A 25,436-nucleotide genomic window follows, 5' to 3' on the forward strand; every position below is an offset into this window, starting at 1 on the left:
TTTGCTCTTTATGAAATACATTTGTAATGACAGGGTTTACCAAGATGTTTGGAATTCTCAGAAATGGATATAAATGTTCTTTTATCCCTTATTTATCATCAGTTGAAGTGTTTTACTAAATACCATCATAGGAATTTTTTTTAATTTGCTATGAACATTTGGATTTTGAATTTTCTTCAGAGCAGTATTTATTATGTCTCTTAAAATTTAAATTTCACAGACAAGAGAAGAAAGGAAAATGGAAGCAATTCTGCAAGCTTTTGCCAGACTTGAAAAAAGAGAGAAGAGAAGAGAACAAGCTTTGGAAAGAATCAGCACAGCCAAAACGGAAGTTAAAACTGAATGTAAAGACGCACAGACTGTCAGTGATGCCGAAGTTATTCAGGTATTGCTTCTCAGGGCTACTTTTATTTTCATACTTAACCACTTTCTAATAGAATCTTCACAATTACATCTCTAAAGAATTTTTGATGTGATATTAGCCTTTCAACAGCATTTTTCAAATCCTTTGAGAACTTAAGACTTCAGATATGAGACTTGCTTCGTTTTTGAATAAGGAAAATTTTATGTCAATTTACAGAATTCATAAATTTGAGGAAGTTATCTTCTGAGACAGATGGATACCATTAGAGTTCAACTACTATCTTAAATAAACATGTTGTTCAAAGTTCCATTCTTTTGTATTTTGAATTAGGAACAAGCAAAAGAAGAAACTGCTAGCAAGCCAACCCCAGCCAAAGTAAATAGAACTAAACAGAGAAAAAGTTTTTCTCGGAGTAGGACTCACATTGGACAGCAGCGTCGGAGACACAGGACTGTCAGTATGTGTTCGGATATCCAGCCGTCTTCTCCTGACATAGAAGTTAGCTCACAACAAAACGATGTGGAAAATACTGTAGTTGCAATAGAACCAGAAACTGAAACTGCACTAACAGAAATAATTACTGAAAATGAAGTTCCAGTACTTAGTAAATGTCCAACAAAGTACCCTAAAACAAAGAAGGTATGATTCTTAATGAATGTAAGAACTGTTGTCTAACAAGTGTCTCATGATGTTAAATATATTCATGTTTTAGGAATTAAGGCTACTTAACATTTCATAAGAGTCATGGTTGTTTTTTTGTTTTTTTTTTAAGAGTCATGGTTTTTATACTTCTAAACATTTTAAAGAGAATTGTAAAAATATAAAATATTTGATATATCAAGACTTCCTTTTAGTATTGCAATTATGATTTCTAATGATTTCCTTTTGCCTACTCTATGTACTTAAACTATATTTCTCAGGAATGACTGGTTTGAGACATTATCTTTTCTTTATATATATAATATATATATTAATAAATTTTGTGGTATATAGGTAATTACAAGAATTAAATGTTAAGAAATTGATTTTCATAGAATGTACTAAGGATTTGAAAATGTATAAAGGGTAGTTTTAGTTTAGCTGGAATATAGTTGATTTACAGTGCTGTGTTAGTTTCAGATGAACAGCAAAGTGATTCAGTTGTAGATACATTCATTCAAGATTCTTTTCTCATATAGAGTATCACAGAATATTGAGTTTCCTGTGCCATACCGTAGGTCCTTGTTGGTTGTCTGTTTTTTTTATATACAGACAGACAATCTATATACACAGACACATTAGTGTGTGTGTTCATCCCAGCTTCTGATTTATGCCCCCCACCACTGGCTTAGATGGTAAGGGATCTGCCTGCAATGCAGGAGGCCTGAGTTCAATCCCTGGGTCAGGAAGATCACTTGGAGAAGGAAATGGCAACCCAATCCATTCTTCTTGCCTGGGAAATCCCTTGGGCAGAGGAGCCTGGCAGACTGCAGGTGTTGCAGAGTTGGACATGACTGAGGAACTAACACCTCCTCCCCATCCACATTTCCCCTTTAGTAACCATTAAGTTTGTTTTCAATTCAGTACCTGTAAGTCTGTTTTGTAAATAAGTTCATTTGTTTTTTTAAACTAGATTCCACATGAGTGACATCACGTGATATTTGTCTCTCTGTGACTGACTTCACTTAGTATGATAATCTCTAGATCTATCCATGTTGCTGTAGGCATTATTTCATTCTTCTTTATGGCTGAGTAAATACTCCATCGTGTGTGTGTACACACATCTTTAACCATTCAGTGGACATGAGGTTGCTTCTATGTCTTGGCTGTTGTAAATAGTGCTGCTATGAACACTGGGGTACATGTATCCTTTCTGATTAGTTTTCTGCAGTTATATGCTCAGGAGTGGGATTGCAGGGTCATATGGTCGCTCTGTTTTTAGGTTTTTAAGGAATCTCCATAGTGATTGTACCAATTTACTTTCTCATCAACTGTGTAGGAGGGTTCCAGGAAGGGTAGTTTTACATCAACTTATTAATAAAAATCTTTCAAAAACTACTGTCAGTTTTAATAAAGCAATTGAGGGAAACAGTTCACTGAGATCAACCACCCTGAGCTTTATAGGAACCTCAGAAATAACACACCACCATTATGAAGCTTTGTTTTACTCCCATTCTGAGTATAGTGGATTGGAGCAGAATACCAAAGTGGTAATCCTTAGACTCTTTGGGGAGTGGGGTAGATCATAAATGAATCCTTGTTATATTGTTTACAACAAAGTAGTTCAAAACCAAATTTATCTCCTTTTTGCTCTTACCAAATCCAGTATAGTTTGTAGGTACTATGAAACCATGAGAAGTAATTTAGTAAATTTAGTAAAAACCTAGTTTGAATCTGCAAGTATATTGTAATGGCTGGATGGAGGTAAGAGCTAAAATTACAGCTCTGATTTGAAGTCTGTGCTCATGTTTTTGCACTCTGGATCCTGAACAAGCAAGCTAGTACTTGCTTTTGAAAATGACCATTATTTTTGCCCACTTTGGAAGGACAATTAAGTAACCGTAAATTTTCTTTATAATTTGGATTAGTGAGGAAGAAAACAGATTCATGTTTAAAAGAAAAGCTGTCTTTGGGAATCCTCTAGCAGTTCTGAGCTCTCACTGCTGAGGGCCCAGGTTCAATCCCTAATCATAAGCCATGTGGTGCAGGGAGAAAAAAAAAAAAAAAACTACTTTCTTGATGACACATTATGACTTAAACCCTGCCCTTTAGTTACTAAACTGTTGTGGGGCTACAGATTTAATCTCCTGGTCTGAGATACAGGTTCCTATATCCTGATATTGTTAAAAAAAAAACACCTTTCCCCCACAGGTTTTGCTTATGATATATACTGTTATTTTAAACAACATAGTGTTTGACAGGAGTACCAAATGATCGTGAATTCCCATAATGTAAAAGCGTCCTTCACTTAGTACACAGCGCTTACTCTGTGCCAGGCGCTGTGAGAAGAGCTTTGGTTATTTAACTCTTTTAATAATAACCCTACTTGTAGAGCTAGTTTCTATTATAACCCTTCTTTTATAGGTCAGGATTAAGATGGAGAAAAGTTACATAACTTGCTGGAGGTCATGGTGTAAGTGGCAGTCTGGTTGCAGAATCCCAAGTGCTTTAGCACTGCCGTTCTTTTTCTTTTTCTCCCACACTTAAGTCTTGCTGTTATTAATCTCTGTTCAATGTTACCCTGATTTAGTGCTGCATTCTATTGCCTGTCCTAGAAAGGAAGTTTAAATACATGGAAAAAGAGAGGGAAAGAAAAGATGCCAAAATGCTTATCTGGATTATTTCTGGAAGTCAGGATGTGGGTAGATATTAATGTGTGTGTTTCTGTATGTGTGAGAATGTATGTTTAAATACATATACACCTGTTTTTCTACATATATTTTTATTATAAATGGTATTTGTAGAAAATAACTAGATAGAAAAGATATAAATGCCCACACAGCAAAGAAAATGTGCTTGTGCTGACAAATTGTAATCCTTATTTTCATGACCATTACACCTGAACTTGACTAGTTTTTTTTTGTTTTTTAAAGAAAAAGGTGAGGATATTCAGATATATTCATGTAGCCAGTAAAGACTGAATTATTATGTACAATGTAGATCCAAAAACCTCAACAGAATTAAGAAAAGGAATATGTGAATTTTCAAAGCATGGGAACTTAAAAGATTTCAAACCCTGTAAATCAACAGTGATTGTCAATGCCAACAGCTTTAAAGGAAAAATCATATACACTGGCCTCACCTAGAGATTCTGATGGGTAGCCAGGGTAAAAGAGCACTGCCTCATGTCTGACAGACATTTTCCACATAATACAGAAGCGGTAACAAACCTAACTTTAGAATTTGTGTTTTTAAGGTGGTATTGAGGTGTCCTAGATTTTTACTATTTTATGAAAATATTTATACAAGTATTACTGTGTAAAAAATTTTAGTAATAAGAGTGGATAACCAAGGAAATGCAGAATAACTATATTGACTTTTTGAACATCGAATATGAGTGATTTAAATTAATTGTTTTAGATAATGTCAGTTTTCAACTTGCTGTTCAAATACTCTACAGGAGAAACTGTATAATTACATACATAGTGATCCAAATTTTGTTTCTGTCTAGCACTTGGTCAATGAATGGTTAAGTGAGAAGAATGAGAAGACAGGAAAACCTTCAGACAGCCTTTCAGAAAGGCCTCTGCGCATAACTACAGACCCTGAAGTGCTAGCTACACAGCTCAATTCTCTACCAGGTCTCACGTACAGTCCGCACGTATACTCTACTCCTAAGCACTATATCAGGTTCACATCACCATTCCTTTCAGAAAAAAGGAGAAGAAAAGAACCTCCTGAAAACATATCTGGCTCATGCAAAAAGGTAAACTTTGCTTTGGATGTGAAAATCTAGTTTGAGCCAATGCCATTCTCATTCCATACTACCATTCTTGGTAGTGAAGTACTTTTGGAATTGGCTGTACCATTATAGCTGCAAACTGACTTCTGTTCACTTATTGTTTTGTGTATTTCAGCGGTGGTTGAAACAAGCTCTGGAAGAGGAAAACTCAGCAATTTTACATAGATTTAATTCGCCCTGTCAAGAAAGATCCAGAAGTCCTACAGTCAATGGTGAAAATAGAAGTCCACTACTACTAAATGATAGCTGTTCCCTTCCAGGTAGAACTTCTTTTCAGTGTTGTTTTAGTGTGGAGAATGTAACAGGATGTATATAGCATATACATATATATAAATAAAACATATATGCATATTTATTCTAATTATTATATACCTTACAAAAGCAGCACAGATTGTTTACCATCTGAGCTACCAGGGAACCCAAAAGTAGCGCATTGTTTTGTGTGTGTGTGTGTGTGTGTGTGTGTGTGTGTGTGTGTATGTGTATTTCTTTTTTTTTTTTTTTTCTCTCTCCCTCTTTTCTGCCTCCAACGTTTTGGATGATGATAGATATAGACATGAAAACTAGAATTTGCAGTACCATGTGTGTTGGGGCTTATGGTTGCATTTTGGGCCTAGTTAGCCATCTGTTTTTCAGATTCAAAAGGACTCTTAGAAATCAGTTAAATTAACAGCTGTACTTCCAAGATTTCTTAGCAACCTCTAGCCCTGTAAGCCTTCTGGCAAGGTAATGCTTGGTACTGCTGAAACTGGGGGAAGGAGAATGGGGGTGGGGAGAGATTGCTTCATGTTAGTATTATCTTTGAAAACCTTCAAATTTAGTTTTGGGGTGAAAATCATCATTACGATTGTCAATGGTTTGTGCTTTCCCAAAATGCATTACAGATTGTAGCAAATGTCAGCAGTATAATTTATAATTTATTATTTTACCAACAGATTTAACTACACCACTGAAAAAACGAAGACTTTATCAGTTGCTAGATTCTGCTTACTCAGAAACCTCCACACCTACTCCTTCACCATATGCTACACCAACTCACACAGATATTACTCCTACAGACCCATCATTTTCTACTCCTCCACGGATAAAGTCAGATGATGAAGCTTGTAGAAATGGTTATAAGCCCATATATTCACCAGTTACCCCAGTAACTCCTGGCACACCAGGAAATACCATGCACTTTGAGGTGAGAGACTTACATGGCAAAAACAAAAGCCCATGGGGATGGGGTTTCTTTAATAGCTTTTCTCTCCTTTTAATAGATAGTGTAACCTTTAATAATAGTTTTTAAGGAACTAAGTGAAAACTTTTGAACTTCCATTTATTTGAATTTAAACTTTATTTTTTTATTCAAATAAACATAACTTTCATTTTATTGATCTACAGAAGTCAGACTAAATGACTATATCAAACTGACTTTAAAGCCAAAACTATAAGGACAATGGAAATAAGAGAAAAGAAAGTTTAAAACCAAAGTGCTTCTCGTAACACTTTGTAGTAGTAGTTTCTCATAAGTTTCATTTCTGTATATATGGATTTAGTTATATATTTTAATTTTCAATTCTGCTTTTGTCTTTTATGTAGAATATTTCTTCCCCAGAAAGTTCTCCAGAAATTAAGAGACGCACTTATAGTCAAGAGGTAAGGAGATGTTAAGATTTTTTTAATTGGTGGCTTTTTCTTAGTATCATTATTTTGCTTAAATTATTGGTAGTTTTAATGTAAGTAGCTTCCAAATGTGGTTATTTGTGTAATTTTTTTTTTTTAAATTCTGTAAACAGGGATATGACAGATCATCAACCATGTTAACGTTGGGGCCTTTTAGAAATTCTAATTTAACTGAACTGGGTCTGCAAGAAATAAAGACTATTGGCTATGGCAGCCCTAGGAGTAGGACTGAAATCAACAGGCAGTGCCCTGGAGAAAAGGAACCGGTGTCAGATCTTCAACTGGGACTCGATACAGTCGAGCAAACTGCCTTACATAAAACCATGGAAACAACTACACATGACAGGACTGATTCTAACAGCCAACTGGAATCTGCTCACTCGGGTCGGGGCCCACTGTATTCTTCCTGGGTAAAGAGTCCTGAGAGAACAGGCGTTAACTTCTCAGTAAATTCCAACTTGAGGGACCTGACACCCTCACATCAGTTGGAGGTTGGAGGCGGCTTCCGAATAAGTGAGTCAAAGTGCCTGATGCAGGATGATACTAGAGGCATGTTTATGGAAACACCTGTGTTTTGTACTTCAGAAGATGGGCTTGTATCTGGTTTCGGACGGACTGTTAATGACAATTTGATCGACGGAAGTTGCACACCCCAGAATCCACCACAAAAGAAAAAGGTTACAAATTTAACAATTTATAGTCCTTTTAATAGTGTTTTATTCATACTACTACGGAGGGTAATTAGTAGTTATGTATTATGTAAGGCATTCATACTTTATTCATATTAAATTATTGATGTGTACATTTTTAAACCTTTTGTCAGTGCTCTGTTGACTAGATACTGTTTGCAGAGAACTAAATTATTATAAGGACCATGGTTTCAGAGATCAAAAACTCAAGGTGATTACTTCACTTTGAGTAACTTTTAAAGATAACCACTCCCCAACCAAATAAATGGAACTGAGTACTATGTCTTCTTGGTGGTTTTGTCGCTAAGTCGTGTCTGACTCTTGCGACCCCATGGACTGTAGCCTGCCAGGCTCCTCCGTCTATGGGATTTTCCAGGCAAGAATATTGGAGTGGGTTGCCGTTTCCTTCTCCAGGGGATCTTCCTGACCCAGAGATTGAACTCTGGTCTCCTGCACTGCAGACAGATTATTTTACCCACTGAGCTATGAGGGAAGTCCCATGTGTCTTATTTTACATAGAACATGAGGCCCTAAATGGAAGAAATGGCCTCTTTCCTCATCAGTAATACCTATAGTATTTTTAGGCCATGGATATAAAAGTATTTTGAAAAGTATTGTACTAATAGATATATTATATAAATAGTTCCCTGTCCCTGATTTACCACCATTATTTGGTTGGCAGACATACTGAAACAATAAGAATGCCTTATTTCAGAGCAGTGGGAGAAGCTACAACACGTATTTATTTGTTAATAGGCTTACTGCTTTTCAAGTCAAAGAATTTTAGTGATGTGTGCTTTTAATTTTTATAACAGAGTCCAGTTGGCAACTTTGTGGGAAGCAATATAGTATAGTGGAAAGAGCACGGGCTTTCAAGTAAGACCTAGGTTCGAATCCCGGCTCCAACACTCACCAGCTGTGTGACCTTGAGTGAGTGAGTTACTCAATTTCCTCATCTGTAAAATGGGGATGATAATATACCTATTTCATAGGGTTGTTGTGAGGCTTAAATGACATAATGTATGTAAAATCATCTAAATACAATGCCTGGCATAAAGTAGGCATTTGCTAATTGTTTATTATTGTTATTTGTTTGGAATCAAATTATTTTACATAATTTTCCTAATGTAAATATAATAATTCTCTTTAGAAAAAAGAATAGATTGTTTCTAATATTTAAAACAAGAATAAAAGATGTGCTTTTCCTTATCTTTCTTGCTTAAGGTTTCTCTGTTAGAATATCGGAAAAGACAACGTGAAGCTAGGAAAAGTGGCTCTAAGACAGAACACTTTGCCCTGGTTAGTGTATCACCTCACACAAGTGGAAACTTGAGCAGCAACAGTGGTGATGGGTGTGCCCACAGGAGTGAAAATGGGGAGCAGGTAGAAAGCACTGCTAGCCTACCTTTACCAACACCAGCTACAGTTTATCATGCTACTTCGGAAGAAACCAGCAATAACGGTACTGTTAAGGAAGCGTCTGCCAGTGAAAAGAATGAACCAGAAGTTCAATGGTAAGCTGCCTGTTTGAAAAAAAAAAAAAAACAGACCTCATTGGTAACTTCAGAACTACAAACAAACAGTATACCTTCTTATGAAAGTAGTCTTTGTTATTTTATCTCCCAGTCAGTATCTTGGCTCCTTTTGAATGGAGCTATACCTGTAAAGATTTGAACTATCTTATCCTGCAAAACAACAGATTTTTGTTATCAGTTACTTCCTGTTTGTTGTTGTTCTCCTAAGGCTAAGCAGACAGTGGTTTGTAATATTAATTTTGACAGATCTGTTTTGCTGATAGAAAAGATTTTAAACCAAGATATTTATTTGCCTGTATTGTTAAAGGTCCGTTGTAGCTAATCCTTGATAATTTTCATGTTTTTCAAACAAATACTCCTTTCCAAAGAACCTTTATCATAGCATCTCACAATTTGTTTACCACCCATATCATTACCTTGAAACAACCATGTTTAGTGTTTCTTCAAAAGGAATAGAAGAAGCTGGCTAGTGAGGGTCTTGGCAAAGGGCAGGAGGCCATGTGCATTTTACATCTTGGTCCTCTTAGCTCTGAGCTTCCTGCTAGCCTTCTAATCCAGACACAACGTAAAGTAGGGGGTATATTTGGTCCCTTTGGTAACTTGAAGTGATGGTCTGAATGTTAACATGCTACCCTTCAACAACCCCCTCTTCACCAAGAACTTGCTTAAGACAAAGGAATGGAGTCTGCTTGAGTTCTTCAAATAAATGATAAAAATCTCAGTATGGGAAGGTGTTGGGGGTACTATTTTCAAAACTTAACACCAAAGTATTTTCCTTAAGTGCCAAAGCCTTTATACCTGGGAGGATATGTTGACCATCAAGTGGCAAAAAATGATCTAGCCAGCAATAACTTTGATATGACTTGATTTTAAAGGACGGCCTCAACTTCAGTGGAGCAAGTGAGAGAGAGGAGTTATCAGAGAGCTTTGCTTCTCAGTGATCACCGAAAAGATAAAGACAGTGGTAAGTGAGCTTGTTCTTTTGCCAAAAAGTGGAGTCAGCTAATCACCCCGCACCCCGTCCTCTGCATTCCTAACGTTCTCTTCGGGTCTGCTTCTGCTTCATCTCTAGGGGCAGAGTCACCATGTGTCCCATGTTCACCGAATCATGTTCCGTCTTCTCCTTCATCTCATTCAAATCACATTCCCCAGTTGCAACCCAAGGGCCCAGTCCCTTCTTTCAGTGAACTTTCGGAAGGTCAGTAAGCAGATGACCTGTCACGGTGGTGGTTTTAAATACCTTTTAAAAGCATAAAGGAGAGAGCCTTTCTAGACGTTGGTTTGAATTAATAGAATGTACACTGAAATATTAGTAAAAGGAAATATTTATCATGTAATTTTACATTTTCTGTGATTCCTTATGCTTTACAGATCCTGATCCTGAAAATCTAGAACCCACAACTACAAGTGAATGCCCATCCCCAGATACTTCCCAAAATACTTGTAAAAGTCCTTCAAAAATGAGCAAGGTAATAACATTGACCTTTGAACGTCAAAGTTCCACTTCTGAAAAGTGGATGGTAAAGCACACTTGGAGATTTTTGTGCTGTACCCAAGTATCAGTTTGTGATTTCTGGACATTTTTCCTGTTAAAAGTTCCAACGTGGTAAACACTTCAGCTGCTTATGTTTTGCTTCAGCAGTTTCACCCCTTCCTTATGCTTGTGTCTAGGAAATTTAGAGTGTGTTCATGAAATATTTGACCAGTCAGTTAATTCTCTAAAAACAAAAGGTCAGATGACATTCACTTCAAAGAAATGCTATCTCTGTCCTGGATCATGAATATGTGATAACCTAATGGGGCAATATCTTTGGAAACTGATAACAAGGCAATCTGATCTTTTTCCTTAAAGAATATCATTATATATTCACATACTCTCATACTTGGATTATCTGTATTGAACAATGAAAAGGTATTAAGAATGAAAACAGTTGGGGATGGGGGGCAAGTTTATCAACCCCAAACAGATTTGTCATTAGGTTGAGTATAGAAATTTAAATTACAGAATTGAAACTTGCCTCAAGTGTTTAAGGTGCTTAGGGGAAAAATGGAGATTAATTTCCTTAATTTGTGTTCAATGAAAATTTGGGGAATTCAGTTGAAGGTTATTATCAGAACTTGTTGAACTGCTTAAAAAACTGGCTTTTTAATATCCGAAACCTCTGTGGTTGTCTTCAGACCTATCCTATTCCCTGCCCCTTTTAAAATGAATAATATAAACATTCATTATATTAAATATATAAAATGAATGTTATAATAACAAACCTCAATGTATACAGAATGTTTCATAACTTTATATAATTTGTTTTCTTTACATAGCCTGGTTCACCTGGACCTGTAATTCCTGTTCAGCCACATGGGAAAATACTTACAAAACCAGATTCCCATTGGGAGGGAACAGTTATTGTATCTGAAGCTGAGAATGGTGTCCACCTGAAAACAGAACTCCATCAAAAACAGCTGTCAAATAACCCCCAAGCACTTTCAAAGAACCATCCTCCACAGCCACTTGTTCGCTGTTCCTCTGAGCAACTTTCACAGAAGCTGCCTTCTGCACCCATGAAGTTGCACTGTCCTCCGTCACCTCACGTAGAAAATCCTCCGAAGTCATCGACGCCTCACACGCCTGCACAGCATGGTTATCTCTCACCAAAGCCTCCGACACAGCACTTAGGCTCTCCCTACAGGCCTCACCATTCACAGTCACCTCAAGTTGGAACACCTCAGCGAGAGCCTCAAAGAAATTTTTACCCAGCTGCCAGTACTCAGCAGGCAACTTCTGGAGCATTATTTACACAGACACCCTCAGGACAATCTTCGGCAACATACAGTCAGTTTAATCAGACAAGTCTGAGCAGCACGGCACCACCCCCTCCACCCCCTCCGCCCCCTTCTTCTTCGTCTTATTATCAAAACCAGCAGCCCTCTGCAAACTTTCAGAATTATAATCAGCTTAAAGGTAGTCTTTCCCAACAAACTGTGTTTACATCAGGACCAAATCAAGCACTTCCTGGCACCACAAGCCAGCAAACAGTTCCAGGACACCACGTTACTCCAGGGCATTTTCTGCCTTCTCAGAACCCTCCTGTTCACCACCAAACTGCTGCTGTAGTCCCGCCCCCTCCTCCGCCACCACCTGCGCCAGGACCACACCTTGTTCAACAGCCGAGTTCCCACCAGCCACACTCTGTAGCACATGTAGTGGGGCCTGTTCACGCTGTCACCCCCGGATCGCATATTCATTCTCAAACTGCTGGACACCATTTGCCACCACCCCCTCCACCTCCTGGTCCTGCCCCTCATCACCATCCACCGCCCCACCCTTCCTCGGGACTCCAAGGTCTACAAGCACAACACCAGCATGTGGTAAATTCAGCCCCTCCACCACCCCCTCCTCCTCCGCCTTCCAGTGTTCTGGCTTCTGGGCATCACACCACGTCAGCTCAAGCCTTACACCATCCACCTCATCAAGGACCTCCACTTTTTCCTTCAAGTGCCCATCCAGCTGTCCCACCGTATCCCTCACAGGCTACACATCACACCACTCTGGGACTGGGACCCCAACACCAGCCTTCTGGAACAGGGCCACACTGTCCATTACCAGTTGCAGGCCCTCATCTCCAGCCCCAAGGACCAAACAGTATTCCAACACCTACCGCTTCAGGGTTCTGTCCTCATCCTGGCTCTGTGGCCCTGCCACATGGGGTCCAAGGACCTCAGCAGGCATCTCCAGTGCCTGGACAGATTCCAATTCACAGAGCACAGGTGCCACCGACATTTCAGAACAATTACCATGGTTCGGGGTGGCATTAAAGTGGACTTCAAAAACATTTTTTAAAATGTTCTGTAAGATAAACTGTATATTTCATATGTACCTGTTAAGGTACTTTTTAAAGCTTGTACATGAAACTTTGTATAAAAAAAGAAAAAACACCAGTGCTGTTTCATTGTATTTTTCCCATTTTTGCTTTTTAAAATTCCTTAAAAAATGTGCTGTTAAGCCAGTGTTAGTATCTTTTATTTTGTAAGTGAACATTCCAGCTGTTTTTCTGGCAGTAGATTTGATGCTACATGATCTTTAAATTTTATTGTTGCAGTTAAAATTCATTTAGTGAATGTTTTCTATATTATTTTATACATATGCATTAACCACACAGCTAAGTAATGGCAGTATGAGGATTTTCTTTCTACCAGCAGTTCTGTGAGTGCATCTTAGGTATAAAAAAATGCAATACAGATTTTTATAGTTTGCTGTGAACATGGCTCATTTTGTTTTATCGGTTATTTGCAAGCAAAATGTAATTTAATGTATAAATGATTTTTAATGTCTCCTGACTGTAAATACTGCATTTCTTTTGCGTATATAATTGCTTACAGCTTTTCTCATTTGATATATAGCATTGTACATATGACAAGTCTTTGCAAAACTATGTGATCTTTGTGAAAGTAGTACAGTATATGGCTTTTAATTTCTTTTTTATTTTAAATATACTGTCACATTGAAGCACTGGTTGGGCATTTTAATTCATGTTAATAAACCACAATTATGTCAGTTTTACCAAATTGTCCTGAACAACTTCTGAGATTGGGGTCTGTTTAAGCGGTTTTTACAAAAGTTACCTTTTCCAGATAGTTTGTAAGGAGCCTTCCATTTTCTTTAGCAACTACTACCTCAGTTGGACTGGACTGCGACAAGCATCAGGAAGCAGTAAAGGCTTGTTCCTGTAATGTTCCTACATGTTACTTCGCAGGAGCAAGAGCCAGAGGAAACTACCATGCTACATCAATGCTACAAACATTCAGTTACACCTGACATCATTCGAAACGAATCCATTTCATTAAAGCAAGCATATGATTCAATTATAGACTACAACTGTTTGAAAATACAGAGTATCTCACCTAAAAACAGGAATATCTCACTTGGACATGTTAGCACATGACTGAAATGTCCTATTGATGAATCAAAACTATGTGAAAACTTTACATTAACAAGAAACCTTAAATTAACACAATACTGTCTAGCTATTTAAATACTGTCTAGTATTTAAAAGAGTAGTAGGAAATTTGTTTTGGGTGTACAAAACTAAAGGAAAAAGGCATTATTTCTTAGCTAAGTAAAATGAAAATGGCTTCTCAAGTGAACATTTGATTGCTGAAATATAAAATATTATTTTGGAATAATATTTATTATCTTCTACCTCTCAGGAGGAGTTTAAGTATAACCAAGAGAAGGGACAGTATTTGTCAACACATCTTTCATCATCCAATTGCTTAAAATTTGGCACAGTATATGAAATCTGTGTACTGGAGAAAAAAGTAGACAGACTAAAAATGACTAAGATTGGCAGTAATACGTTTTACACTTTTAATTTCCATTTCCTTTTAAAAATAGCTACATTAACATAGCGCTCTGCTTAGGGCTCAATCCTGATCATCTTCAAATTTTAAAAGAACTTAAGTCAACTTTGCCCTCTTTGATTAGCAGACAAAATTCTACTTATGGCATTCACTAAAGAAACATCTATCTGAGAAGAAAGAGCTTTACATCATCCACCGCCTGATAGTTTTAAACAGAAGACAAAGTCCCATAATGAACTATCAGTATTCACACTTCTTTAAAAGGACTGGCCTGAAGATTTAATTCCTCATAGTTTTATATTTGCCTACTACGTAAGTATACAGAAGCCTTTCTGTAAACTCCATTAATCTCTAAAAAAAGTAATGGGAGAAAACTGGAATTTAAGAAGTATCTCAATAGAAACAGTAGTTTATCCTGGTTAGCTAGCTATAGATGACCCAAGTACAGGAAGAAGCAAGTTAGTAAATCAGTTTTCACCTAGAAAGTTTATGCTTTTTTGGAGCTCCTATATCCACTGTTCCTCTGCCTTGGGGCAGTCCTAATTTCCAGCCAGCCAGCTTCTGAATCTGCTATAATCACATATGTGATCCACTGCTTGTCATTTTCCATGAAGACTTCACATAGACTAGAGAAAGGAAAAGACAGGACATTCAACTAAAATCACTGACCTGGCTATAGTGGTTCTCACTGAGCTTATACGCATTCATCATCATCAAGCCACCAAGAATCTGCTAAAAATCAAACTATACCTAATACCCTTGCATATTCTTTTTATATTTATAAACTAGCAGGCTATTTTATAAGTGAAAGATCATAACAAAGGTAGTAATAATCTAGACTGTTTGCTAACATGAGCCAAAACTGTATTAGACAAACTATTCAAGTGTGCTATAACCCTGATAAAAATTCTTATAGACTTAGGGAAGACATACATGTATTCCGTGGTTCTCGTGAGATTGGTTCCTGTGCACGTCATGGATGGCATCACTGGTCTACAGCCACTATCTTTCACAGAACCTACAAGGTAACCTACAGCCTCATTAGAAAAACTTAGCATTCACATCACATAAATGAGTGGTATCTTCCACCTCACAGCAATACGATCTAATGTTGACTTCTAAGAGAATTATGTGTCTCATTCCCTCACAGTGAATAGTTTAAAAAAATAAAACTGACAATGCTCAAACAAAATGTTATTAGCATGTTTCTGATGAAATATGAATGGAAAGGGTTCACAGAAATTCTAGGTACTGAATCTATGCTACAGCATGTATTCTAGACCATGTCATACCCCTTTACAAACAAGTGTTTTCCTCATATTAAGCCTTGATGCATGTTCTACATTTCTTTCAACAGGAATGCTGATATGTCCTTTAATTCTGGTTATACTACATTAAAACGATAGCAAATGTTTGTTTCTATCACTTCAAATACAGGCCAATGACCAAGGCAATGTCTGGGAAAAAAAAACCAAAACACTTTAATTTTTAAGACAACTGCAAGCACCTCAAACAATGGATTATTGTTACAACACTTGTTATCTTTTCACAATCTAGTTATTGCAAAGGCATATGGATAAATGTTAATGGACAAAGTCAAGAAAAACGAGGCACCTTGAGGAATGTAAAATTAAAAAAAAAAAACAACATTCAATCCACTGATTTCTAAAAGAGGCTAAATGTACCTCTATATATTACATTCTAAAATTGTATTGCCTACTATGGTTTGTGTCCTGGATTCTACAATTTTTTAAGGAAATGCTTAAACAAAATTGTGTGCAACCTGCAAAGGGAAAATCATTTTCTCAACTTCAATGCATGGAAGGACAATGAAAAATCTAGTAAAATTTCTTGTAGCCACACACAAAACTGTCTCTGGAATGAATGCAGTCCCTGTTTTCTCTGAGATGTTAGTATTCTTCCCATTGCACTGCAAGTTGTATATACCATACCTTTGTTCTAGACAAACACGAATAAGCTTTTCCAAAAAAAGATATGTGTAGTTTTTCATTCCACACACTGAACATGTTTCTCTTGTCCAATTTAATCTATGTAGAGTTTAACTTACAGTGCCTGGAGGAAGCAACACCACGTGGTACTGGGCCACCACATTTTTAAAGGGAAATTGCTCTTTTTCCTTAAAAGTACTTTTAATTAAAAATATGCAAAAATACGAATGGGACCACTAAACTATAATGTGTATTTTAGAACGAGAAGCATGTCCTTTTTTTAAAGTGCCATACAGTGAATGACATAACCTAGAGCCAGTTGTTTAAAATCCAATGCAAAAGGACTGTCATGGAATGAAAAGTTTGCACAACTCCTTGGAGCAGTTAAAAGTCCATTACATGCAACTTAGGCTACAAAGCACTCAAGACTGGGTAGCTTTTCTGAAATTTGAGTCCCCATCCCATATTTAATGTAAATTAACATTTACAGGGTGCATTTACATACACTATAATACAGGAATGATGTCCCTTTGCCAGAAGATCAAATTGTACATTTCCTTGCTATTTCTTGGTTCCAACTTGATAATTTCTTAAGATTGTAAATTATATAGTACTCAGCTAAAATATTTCTTCATAAATAGTTACAAAACCTGCCAAAACACAAGGAGGAAAGTATTTTTCGTTCAAAAAAAAAAATGATATTTGAATGTCACACAAGAAACAATGCTTAGAGACATGTTATTGTTTTCAGAAGAAAAGTGGGTCAGTAAACTACTAAGCTGAAGACAAAAGACTGCCCTTTCCCAGGATCACAGTGCACAAGAAGCAAAACGTCAAATGACAGTACCTCAAAGCAAAACAAAGGTCTGAGGATGAAGCCAGCTCACTTGTAATCCTGTTAAGAATGAGAGTCCCCCTTTAGGGCCAAATGCACTGGACAACATGTGCCAGCTCAGAACAGGTGAGTGCAGAATCTGCTAAGAATTCAACCAAGGATGCCGAAGGCATTCGCCTGCTGAAGCTCGTTTTTCTGGAACCATTTCTAGCATCGGGATCAGGAAATCTGTAAACTGTGCAGCATCTTCATGGGGCCAGCCATACTTTTCCACAAGTACATCAAAGAGGCTCCAGGGCTTCAGTTTGGTGATGTGCCGCAGTTCTCCTACAGGGAAGAACAGGCAATGTCAAGAAAGCTTCTAAGGTGCATTTCCCATTGTTGGTCCAGCCGAGTTCTTTACAATAAAGCAGATACTTACCTTTGCAACACTACACAACAACAAAAGCCAGCTTCCCCACTAAGGAAGCTTGGTGAATGCAAACAGGGGTTCATTTAAAAGGGAAAAATTCATTTGTATCAGTTCCAGGTTTCTTTAAATAAGCGGAGCATGCTGAGGACACTCAGAATATTTTCATTTGCTAAAATGGATCCAGGTACTCTTCAACTTCGGACTCTTTGCAATTTGCTTATTTGCTTAGAAAAAGCTTTTAAGATACATGCTATTTTAAACTCCTTAAAATAGACTGGTTTTTTCCTGCAGGTTACCATGAAAAGAAAGGGGAATCTTTTCATCTGGAAGAGTGCTAATGAAGAGAACTTTGGGTGACGGTAGAGATGTATCAATACTTTATCTTTATCTCTACTGTCCAATATGGTTGCTGCCAGCTCAACACAGCTATTGAGCACTCAGGATGGAGTTGGTGTGACCAAGGAACAGAGTTTTAATATTTAGTTTAAATAGCTACAAGTACCTACTGGCTCCTGTAACTAACTGGACAGCACAACTCTAGAGTCAACCCAAATCAAAATTCCATTGATCTCCACAAATCTGTTCTAAAATCTATCAGACATCAATTTATAAAAAGCCTTAAGTTATCCTTTTCAAAATGTTCTAACTGCAGTATGGAAAGTGCGAGTCATGAACAGCGCTGATCATGTCAGAGTGACTGACATGCTGGTAAATGGTCTGGGAACTGTAATAGCCTTTTTCATAATAGGAAAAAAAGTCATTTTAAGTCAAAAGGACAGTATGACTGTCATGAAGAATAACTCATTTTCCCTGTTGGCAATGTTTACCTGCACACCACGAGGCCACCTCCATGCCCCGGGGCCTAGGCTGCTCACAGGCGCCCTCACACAGGGCCTGGGCCAGCTCCTCTCTCTGGGGCTGCCTGCCGGGACCCGAACAGAGCAGGAGGGCTAGCACACAACACGCGCTGACCGAGGGCCGGTCCTGTGCTCACAAAGGTCTTCTCAGGGGGCCTGGTCTGTGACTCAGAGTAGATGCACACCCTCCTCTTTCTTTAATCACAGAGAAGGGAAAAGAATATCCCAAAAGACAGTATCACAATGTAAGAAAACAAAAGGAAAAACAACTTGTAATTCACCCACGATGACTTCCTTTTGGCCTAGACTCTTTCAACCTACGTTCTTATGAACTGGTCTCTCTACAGGGTTGTCATGATGTGCACACAGTTCTGAACAAAGAAATCACAAGAATACATCTCTGGAAAAGGGAGAGGGCGTAAGTAAGTTCCTGACTCCCACATGAGGACAGGGCAGAGAGCCAAGCAGAGAGACCGAGAGGCAGGTGTCTGCCGTCTGACAGGACCAAGTGTTCCTCTCCTGGCAGCAGACAGTCTCTGCGAGAGTTAAGTGGGAGCAACCAATGAATGTTCACCGCTTTACCCAGAAACTCCTGCTGTAGGAATCCTACCTAAGGAAATAAACCCTGGCCCCCAAATATGCTCATTGCAAAATTATATTACATACTCACAACTTCATAAGTGTTCAGCCATCAGAGAATTGTGGTCAAAAACACAGCCAGACCTGGTACATATACTTGATGAATGTTATTTAATATTACTCAGTAACATGGTGGAAACTGTATAGCCACATGTTAAGTAGTAATAAGAGTCAAAACTACATTCTAGGGACTTTCCTGGCGGTTCTGTGGTTAAGACTCCACACTCCCAGTGCAGGGGGCATGGGTTCAAACCCTGATCAGGGAACTAAGATCTGTATGCTGTCTGGCATGGCCAAAACAACCAAAACTATGTTCTACAAATGATCCCAAGAGTAATTTTCAAAGAGCCATAAAGATGGAAAGCAGCCACCCCCAGACATCAGCTTTGTTTAAGGTTGTTTCTTCCTCTTTCCGCATCCTCTCTAATGCAGCTCCATTGATTCTGTAGTGACTGCTGATGACACCAGGACAAGGTTAGAGCAAACTACGGAAACACACACTCATCATGGCAAAACCAGCTCCATGGGGGACATTACTCTGTACTTTAGTGGAGTAAGCACTCTCCAGGCTTGCAAATAAGAGCAACTGCTGAGCACAAGCTGCTCAGAACTGGGAATCTACTCCTGAGGATGCCGTTCTCAGACTAAGCTCCATGAACAGGCATCCAAGTTCACACAAACTTCCATGAAAGGAGAGCTGCTTCACCATGAGAGATGCCTTAAAATCTGCATAATAACAGGAAAACCATACAAGGCGGGAAAGCTATACTATAAACTGATAAAGATGATTCCAAAAGAAATCCTAGAATACCTGACACACTTCTGACCAGGTAAAACACACAAAGAAAACTATATGTACAAAGATACTGAATACATGACAATATTGCAATAATAGAATAGTGTGTTGCCTCTAAAATGAACAAACATGTAGATTATGAAGGTAGGTGGGAAAACTCTACAATGCCAAGAAAAACAGGTAATGTACTCACCTCACCCTGTCATCGTATGTACTATTTATGTTCAACTGCTTAAGAAGCAGCAGCACTATCTTATAAACAGTTGATAGAAGTTACTTAAAAACAAACCGTAAGCTCCCAAACTCACACATTCATACATGCAGTGGCCTTCCTGGTGGCTCAGTGGTAAAGAATCCACCTGCAATTCAGTTCGATCCCAGGGTCAGGAAGATCCCCTGGAGAAGGATATGGCAACCCACTCCAGAATTCTTGTGGGAAATCCCACAGACAGAGGAGGATGATGGGCTGCAGTCCACAGGCTCGCAAAAAGTCAGACACGACTCAGCACACACATTCCTAGAACTGCCAAGAAAAGGTTCCTTTGATAAGTGAGGGCCTCAAGTCCACTCATCAGCTCTAGTCTGACCCCTAACACACAAGAAACACAGCCACCCCAAACACAGCCATTCCCACCACGTATAATACAAAACAAAAATAAAACTATGAGATAGTAAAACATTAATAAATTTTTTTTTACTATCTGTCCTACTGTACAAATAGCTTTTACATCTTGACAATTTTTTCCCTTAGGAAAATATATCAAGGTATGTTTTGTTGAAATAAATTGTGCCAATACCGAAACACTTGACTGTGACAGTTTTTACTTCCTAAACCCTTTCCAGCCCTTTCTTTCTTAAAGAATGCCGAGTAACACTTAACTGTCCCTCAGCATCAAGCTCTCACACACATGCAGGCCACCTGGCTGCCAGCAAGGCCAGATGGGTGGTGCTGCCTCTCAGGCTTCCTGACCGGCTCTGTGGGCAGAACCTCCCCGACACACACACACCGAGGAAGACTGATCAACAGGCCTGAAAGAGGGCTCCTCCCTTGGAGTGAAGGTTCGGGTCGGCCACTCCGCATGCCAGCCGCTTGCTATGCGTTCTTGCTAAGGAAAAATATTAAGCCCTTCTGTTTCTCTTCTCTGGAGTATTATTTTAGGTGATTTATGAAGGAAAATGTATTACTTTGCCTATGAGATTATAACACTCCAGAATTAAACACACAAGCATGTGAGGTTTTACACCACACACAGGGGACTATAAAACAAAATCCTGGTACTGTATTACTGGTAACTAAAAAAGAAACCACGATATAAAATAAATTATGACAAATTTCAGTAGCAGACACAGAGAAAGGAAACCTATCAGTAGATACAAGTACTAAGGAAGACAAAAAACTTAAAATTTTTTAATAATTTCCTACAAAGTACATGTAAGTAAATATTTGAGGTCAAATTCTAAATGAACCTTACCTCCCACACAAATAAAAATTAACTCAAATGGATCCTAGACCCAAGTAGAAGAGCTAGAGCCATATGCTTTTAGAAGAAAACAGAAAAATAAGTTTTCATGACCTTGAAGTAGGCAAGGATTTCTTAGATGTTATATTAAAATATCAAAAGCACAAGTAACAAAATTAAGAAACAGAAAACTGAACTTCATAAAAAAGCAAAAGCCTTTGTAACTCAAGTGTCACATGCACATTCAAGAGAAATGAAAACATCATATCCACACAAAAACTTGTACATTAATATTCACAGCAGCATCAATAGCCAAAAGGTGGAAACGACCCAGATGTCCATCATGTGGTGAATGGGGAATCCGATGTGGTCCAGCCGTACAAAAAAAAGGATGGAGTACTGATTCATGCTACCCATGGATGGACTTGGAAAGCACGAGAGTAAATGAAAGAAGCCATTACAAATATCAACATACTTTATGATTCCAATTACATGAAAAAACCCAGAATAGGCAAATTCATAGACAGAAAGTAGACCAGGACTGCCAGGGGCTGATGGTGGGGGGAACGGAGGGGGAGTGCTAACAGGCCAAGGGTTTCTTTTTGAGGTAATGAAAACCTTCTAAAATTAGACAGCAGTAACATTTGTGTAACTGTGTAAATATACTAAAAATTACTGAACTGCACACTTTCAAAGGGTGAATTTTATGGTATGTAGATTACACCTCAATAAAACTGTTACTGAAAAACTGGCAAAAAGCTTACCAAAAAATAAGTTTTAAAAAGAATTCCAAGGCTGTTTAAGGATACGGTAAAAACAACTCACTACTGAGGAGCTCAGAATAAATGACAGGAATAAATGGGATGAACTATGATAGAATTTACCTGAACATGCTGTAGCAATTTCATTGACTTTTTTTTTTTAACCATATGCTCAAATTTAAGTAGTTGAACAGTAATTGAAACCTAGTCTCAGCTGTGGCATGTTATCCCCCTCACACCTTTGCTATGCCCGGCATCGCTACAGCTGGCTGACATCATCACACCGTCTCCTACCGCAACCCACAGCCTCCACGCAGGGCCCTGTGGGACGACAGGCATCACCAGGACTGGCCCAGCATGGGGACCACAGCCACCCTGCTTCCAGCTCACAAAGGCCGCCCTACAGCCAAGACTGGGACTCCAGTGAAGACTTCAAATGTACCCACTGTGGACAGAACCCCACTTGCACTGGCAGCCCCAGCCCCTGCTCACATGGAACTCGGGTCCTGAGAGAGTTTATCACCAAGAGGAAAAACCAGACTTCTTATCACACAGAATTAATGCTCCTGATAAAATCAGAGTTAAAGCAGTTTATGTTTCAAAGGCTTTAAGACTCACAAGTATGAAGACACTTTATTCTAGTTATTTCCAGACTCAAGCTCCCACTGAGCTCAGCCAAGCGGACACACGCCTGCAGGACAGAGCGGGGCCGCAACGGACGCGTCCTCCGTCCCCAGCGCTGCCAGACCAGGCGGCCCTCAAGTTTGCAAACCACTGTAAGCGTACCTGGGCATCTTCCTGTCTTCACTGCCTATGCCGCATGGAAATGCTATGATCAAGAAGGTTTTAAACTTGAAACCAAGCAGATCAGGCGGGGCAGTGCCCGGCCAGTGCATGCCAAACATCACACGGCAGCTTTTCTCTTCACAGAAATGAGAATGTGATGATTTTTAGGTAATTCTGGAGATAAGTTAAAAATCAACCTAAAATGTTCCATCTGAACATTAAAAATCAAGAATAGTACCTCTACTAAAACCCAGCTCCTGAGAATTTCCTAGCAGTCCAGTGGTTGGTACCCTACACTCTCACTGCCGGGACCCAGCTTCTATCCCCGGCCATGGAACTAAGATCCCACAAGCAGAGAGATGTAGCCAGAAGAAAAAACAAAAAAAAAGACTGAAAACCCGGCTCCCGAGTTTCACCTTCTCCTGCACTTTTCTCCTCCTTCTACTGGACGTCACTTACCCTGAAGGTGTGCCTGCAAATGCAGTCCTTTGACTACACGTGAGTTTCTTGCGTGCTCTGAAATTTCCCACTGTACTTAAGAGGTCTCTGGTCTGACACATACTATCACTCACATATACTACAACACACTCAACAGCCTCATCTAGAATCAAGCAGCTTTTTCTTTTTAAAGATAACCATCTCCTCTGATATTTCCATCCTCAATACAGCAACTTTTACTAAAATGATGGCACGACAGAATACCTGTTTGGCAGAACAATGAGGTGTGCTCCTGGCTGTACTGTTTTTCTTGCCATCACCTGAGGACTAGGACACTTTCCTAGGCTTGTGTCTTAGTCCATTCAGGCTGCTTACAGCAACAAACTGATTCCTCAGAGTCCTTGAGGCAGGCGCCAGGGCAGAGACTGTGTCCTCTGGTGGCGGAGGGGCCAGCAAGCTCTCCAGGTGTCTCCATGAGGTGCTGCACCATTCATAACTTGATGCGTCTTCTAACAGCCCTGCTCCTAACACTGTCACCTTCAGGGGTCAGGCACAGGTTTGGAGGAACCCATATCGACATCCAGACCAATGCAAGACAGCATGGGACAAGATCCACAGAGGCGCTCACTTCTGCTGGGCCACACCTTGACACACACACCAAGATGGCTTTTCTTATATATCTTTGAGGCTAGTCCCACACTCAAAGGAAAGATCAGAAGATTAAATCCTAATATGATGAGAACAGTAATTACATTGCTGGCCAAAAAAGTCCACCTCAATTTCAAAATGCCTGACCAAGAAACAATTCAAACTAGTAGCAGTTATTTTATCCTGAATTATAAGCAAGATGATGCCACTTAGCTGCACCTCATTTTTAGCTTTAAGGCACACAGCCCATTCCTCTTCCCCGGCCTTGGGTCAGGGTGAGATGTGCTTCCCGCCCAGGACGACGGGGAGGATGGGGAGGATGGGGAGCAGGGAGGCCGCTGCTCGGGCTTCTCGAGCCCCCTGCTTTCCAGAGGCGTAAGCAAAGTAATGGCAGTTTTCAATTTCACCTTTCTCTACCAGTTCTGGCACAAAGGTATTTTAGAAGAAATTTTAAATGGATACATTTAAGATCCCATTATTTCTAAATCATATATACACTCCCCCTTACTGGTGGAGGCATGCCAACACACATTTTAATTACAGCCAATCATCCCCCTCATCCCAAGGGACATGGTGAAATCAACTTTAAGACAGACTCTCACTCATCATCATACTATTCCCATGAGTTCTGTGAAAGCCCTAAATCCCTCATGAGTTTTAGAGTTACTACAAATCAATAATAATCAAGAAAGAATTTTAAGTCCCCATTCCCAGTCATTGTAGGGGATTTCCTACCTAATCATCCAAAGGAAGGAGAAAAGGACCCTAGTCGCCAGAGTAACACACGTCAGCTCCACGTCAGTCTACCTCTACTGAGGACGCCGGACACCCTTCAGCTCCGCAGGCCACCTTCAAACGTGCTCCTCAAACAAGAGCCCAGCCACACAATCCCCACAACACACACACATGAAAACGTGATGATGGAGTGGCAAGGTCCACACGAGCACTTTACACTCCCCTCTGGGCGCGGGCAGCGCTCCCGCTGTCCGAGGAGTAACGGCGCTTACAGAAAGGCCAGTGTGAAAGTCAGAGAGCTTTCACAGAGAGCCCTGAGCGGGACTCAACCACTGGGCGGGCACATCAGGACCCCAGGCTCACGTACCAGCATCTGCTGAAGGAGCCCCACAGGTGCCGTGAGGAGAGGGCTCCAGGCCCACCACTGGCTCTGGGATGGGACTTGGCAGCTTTCACCCCCCCGTGCCTGTAGCTCAGATCAGAGGCAAAGCCCAAGAGGAGCAAGAGTCTCCAAGCAGGGTCTCCATGAGCAAACCTGTCCACAGGCTGTGGGCAGAGGCACCTTCAAGTCATTTGCCTGACTTCATTTTCTCACCATTTAAGGCCCCACCTTTTGTCCCTCTTCAGCTTCTTCCCCACTATGCACAGTGCTGGTCCCTTGTGCTACAGAGCCAAGGGCGGCGGCAGCACAACGAAAGGAAAAGCCCCTGTGCACCTTGCTGGCTGCTGCTCATCACCACACCGGGTGCCTGCGGTGGGGAGGAGCGCCCTCCCGGGCCTTCTCCCGCCCCCTCTGGGGCACCTGCAGGCCCACACCATGTGACAGCTCAGGCCGCGACTCTGGCCGCCTCCGCTCACAGCTGCACCTGACATGGGGAAGGCCGCGGCTGGGGGCAGGTCATCTCCCAGCCAAGTCCCCATGGGGCTCAGGCCCTCTCCTACAGGCTCTGAAAACACTCCAAGATGTGGAAGGAGTCTACCTTGGTTAAAATAAAAACAACTCCCCAAGTCACGCCATCCCAGGCCAAAATAATCCAGAGCTTTCCTTTGCTTCAACTATGTTCA

At 39.8% G+C, this 25,436-nt stretch overlaps 2 protein-coding genes across 16 annotated transcripts in view; one reads left to right on the forward strand and one right to left on the reverse strand.

The window, feature by feature from the left end:
- KMT2E (lysine methyltransferase 2E (inactive)) overlaps positions 1-13,260 on the forward strand; it is a 93,694-nt gene extending 80,434 nt beyond the window's left edge. For 4 of the 5 annotated variants that reach the window (XM_061165196.1, XM_061165197.1, XM_061165194.1 and 1 more), the window contains 12 exons: positions 221-385; positions 695-1,003; positions 4,515-4,769; positions 4,921-5,065; positions 5,741-5,991; positions 6,390-6,446; positions 6,587-7,150; positions 8,387-8,676; positions 9,573-9,661; positions 9,770-9,895; positions 10,069-10,166; positions 11,017-13,260. In XM_061165196.1, coding sequence (XP_061021179.1) covers positions 221-385; positions 695-1,003; positions 4,515-4,769; positions 4,921-5,065; positions 5,741-5,991; positions 6,390-6,446; positions 6,587-7,150; positions 8,387-8,676; positions 9,573-9,661; positions 9,770-9,895; positions 10,069-10,166; positions 11,017-12,510 — 3,843 coding nt within the window. In that variant the 3' untranslated portion in view covers positions 12,511-13,260. The remainder of the gene's footprint in view (positions 1-220; positions 386-694; positions 1,004-4,514; positions 4,770-4,920; positions 5,066-5,740; positions 5,992-6,389; positions 6,447-6,586; positions 7,151-8,386; positions 8,677-9,572; positions 9,662-9,769; positions 9,896-10,068; positions 10,167-11,016) is intronic. The other variant, XM_061165198.1, reaches the window with a different exon arrangement.
- Positions 13,261-15,511: 2,251 nt separating this feature from the next.
- The window catches only part of SRPK2 (SRSF protein kinase 2), a 239,250-nt gene continuing 229,325 nt past the window's right edge, over positions 15,512-25,436 (reverse strand). For 10 of the 11 annotated variants that reach the window (XM_061165206.1, XM_061165200.1, XM_061165205.1 and 7 more), the window contains one exon: positions 15,512-17,166. In XM_061165206.1, coding sequence (XP_061021189.1) covers positions 16,982-17,166 — 185 coding nt within the window. In that variant the 3' untranslated portion in view covers positions 15,512-16,981. The remainder of the gene's footprint in view (positions 17,167-25,436) is intronic. The other variant, XM_061165208.1, reaches the window with a different exon arrangement.

This window comes from Dama dama, chromosome 18 (genome assembly GCF_033118175.1).
Source record: "Dama dama isolate Ldn47 chromosome 18, ASM3311817v1, whole genome shotgun sequence".
NCBI lineage: Eukaryota > Metazoa > Chordata > Mammalia > Artiodactyla > Cervidae > Dama > Dama dama.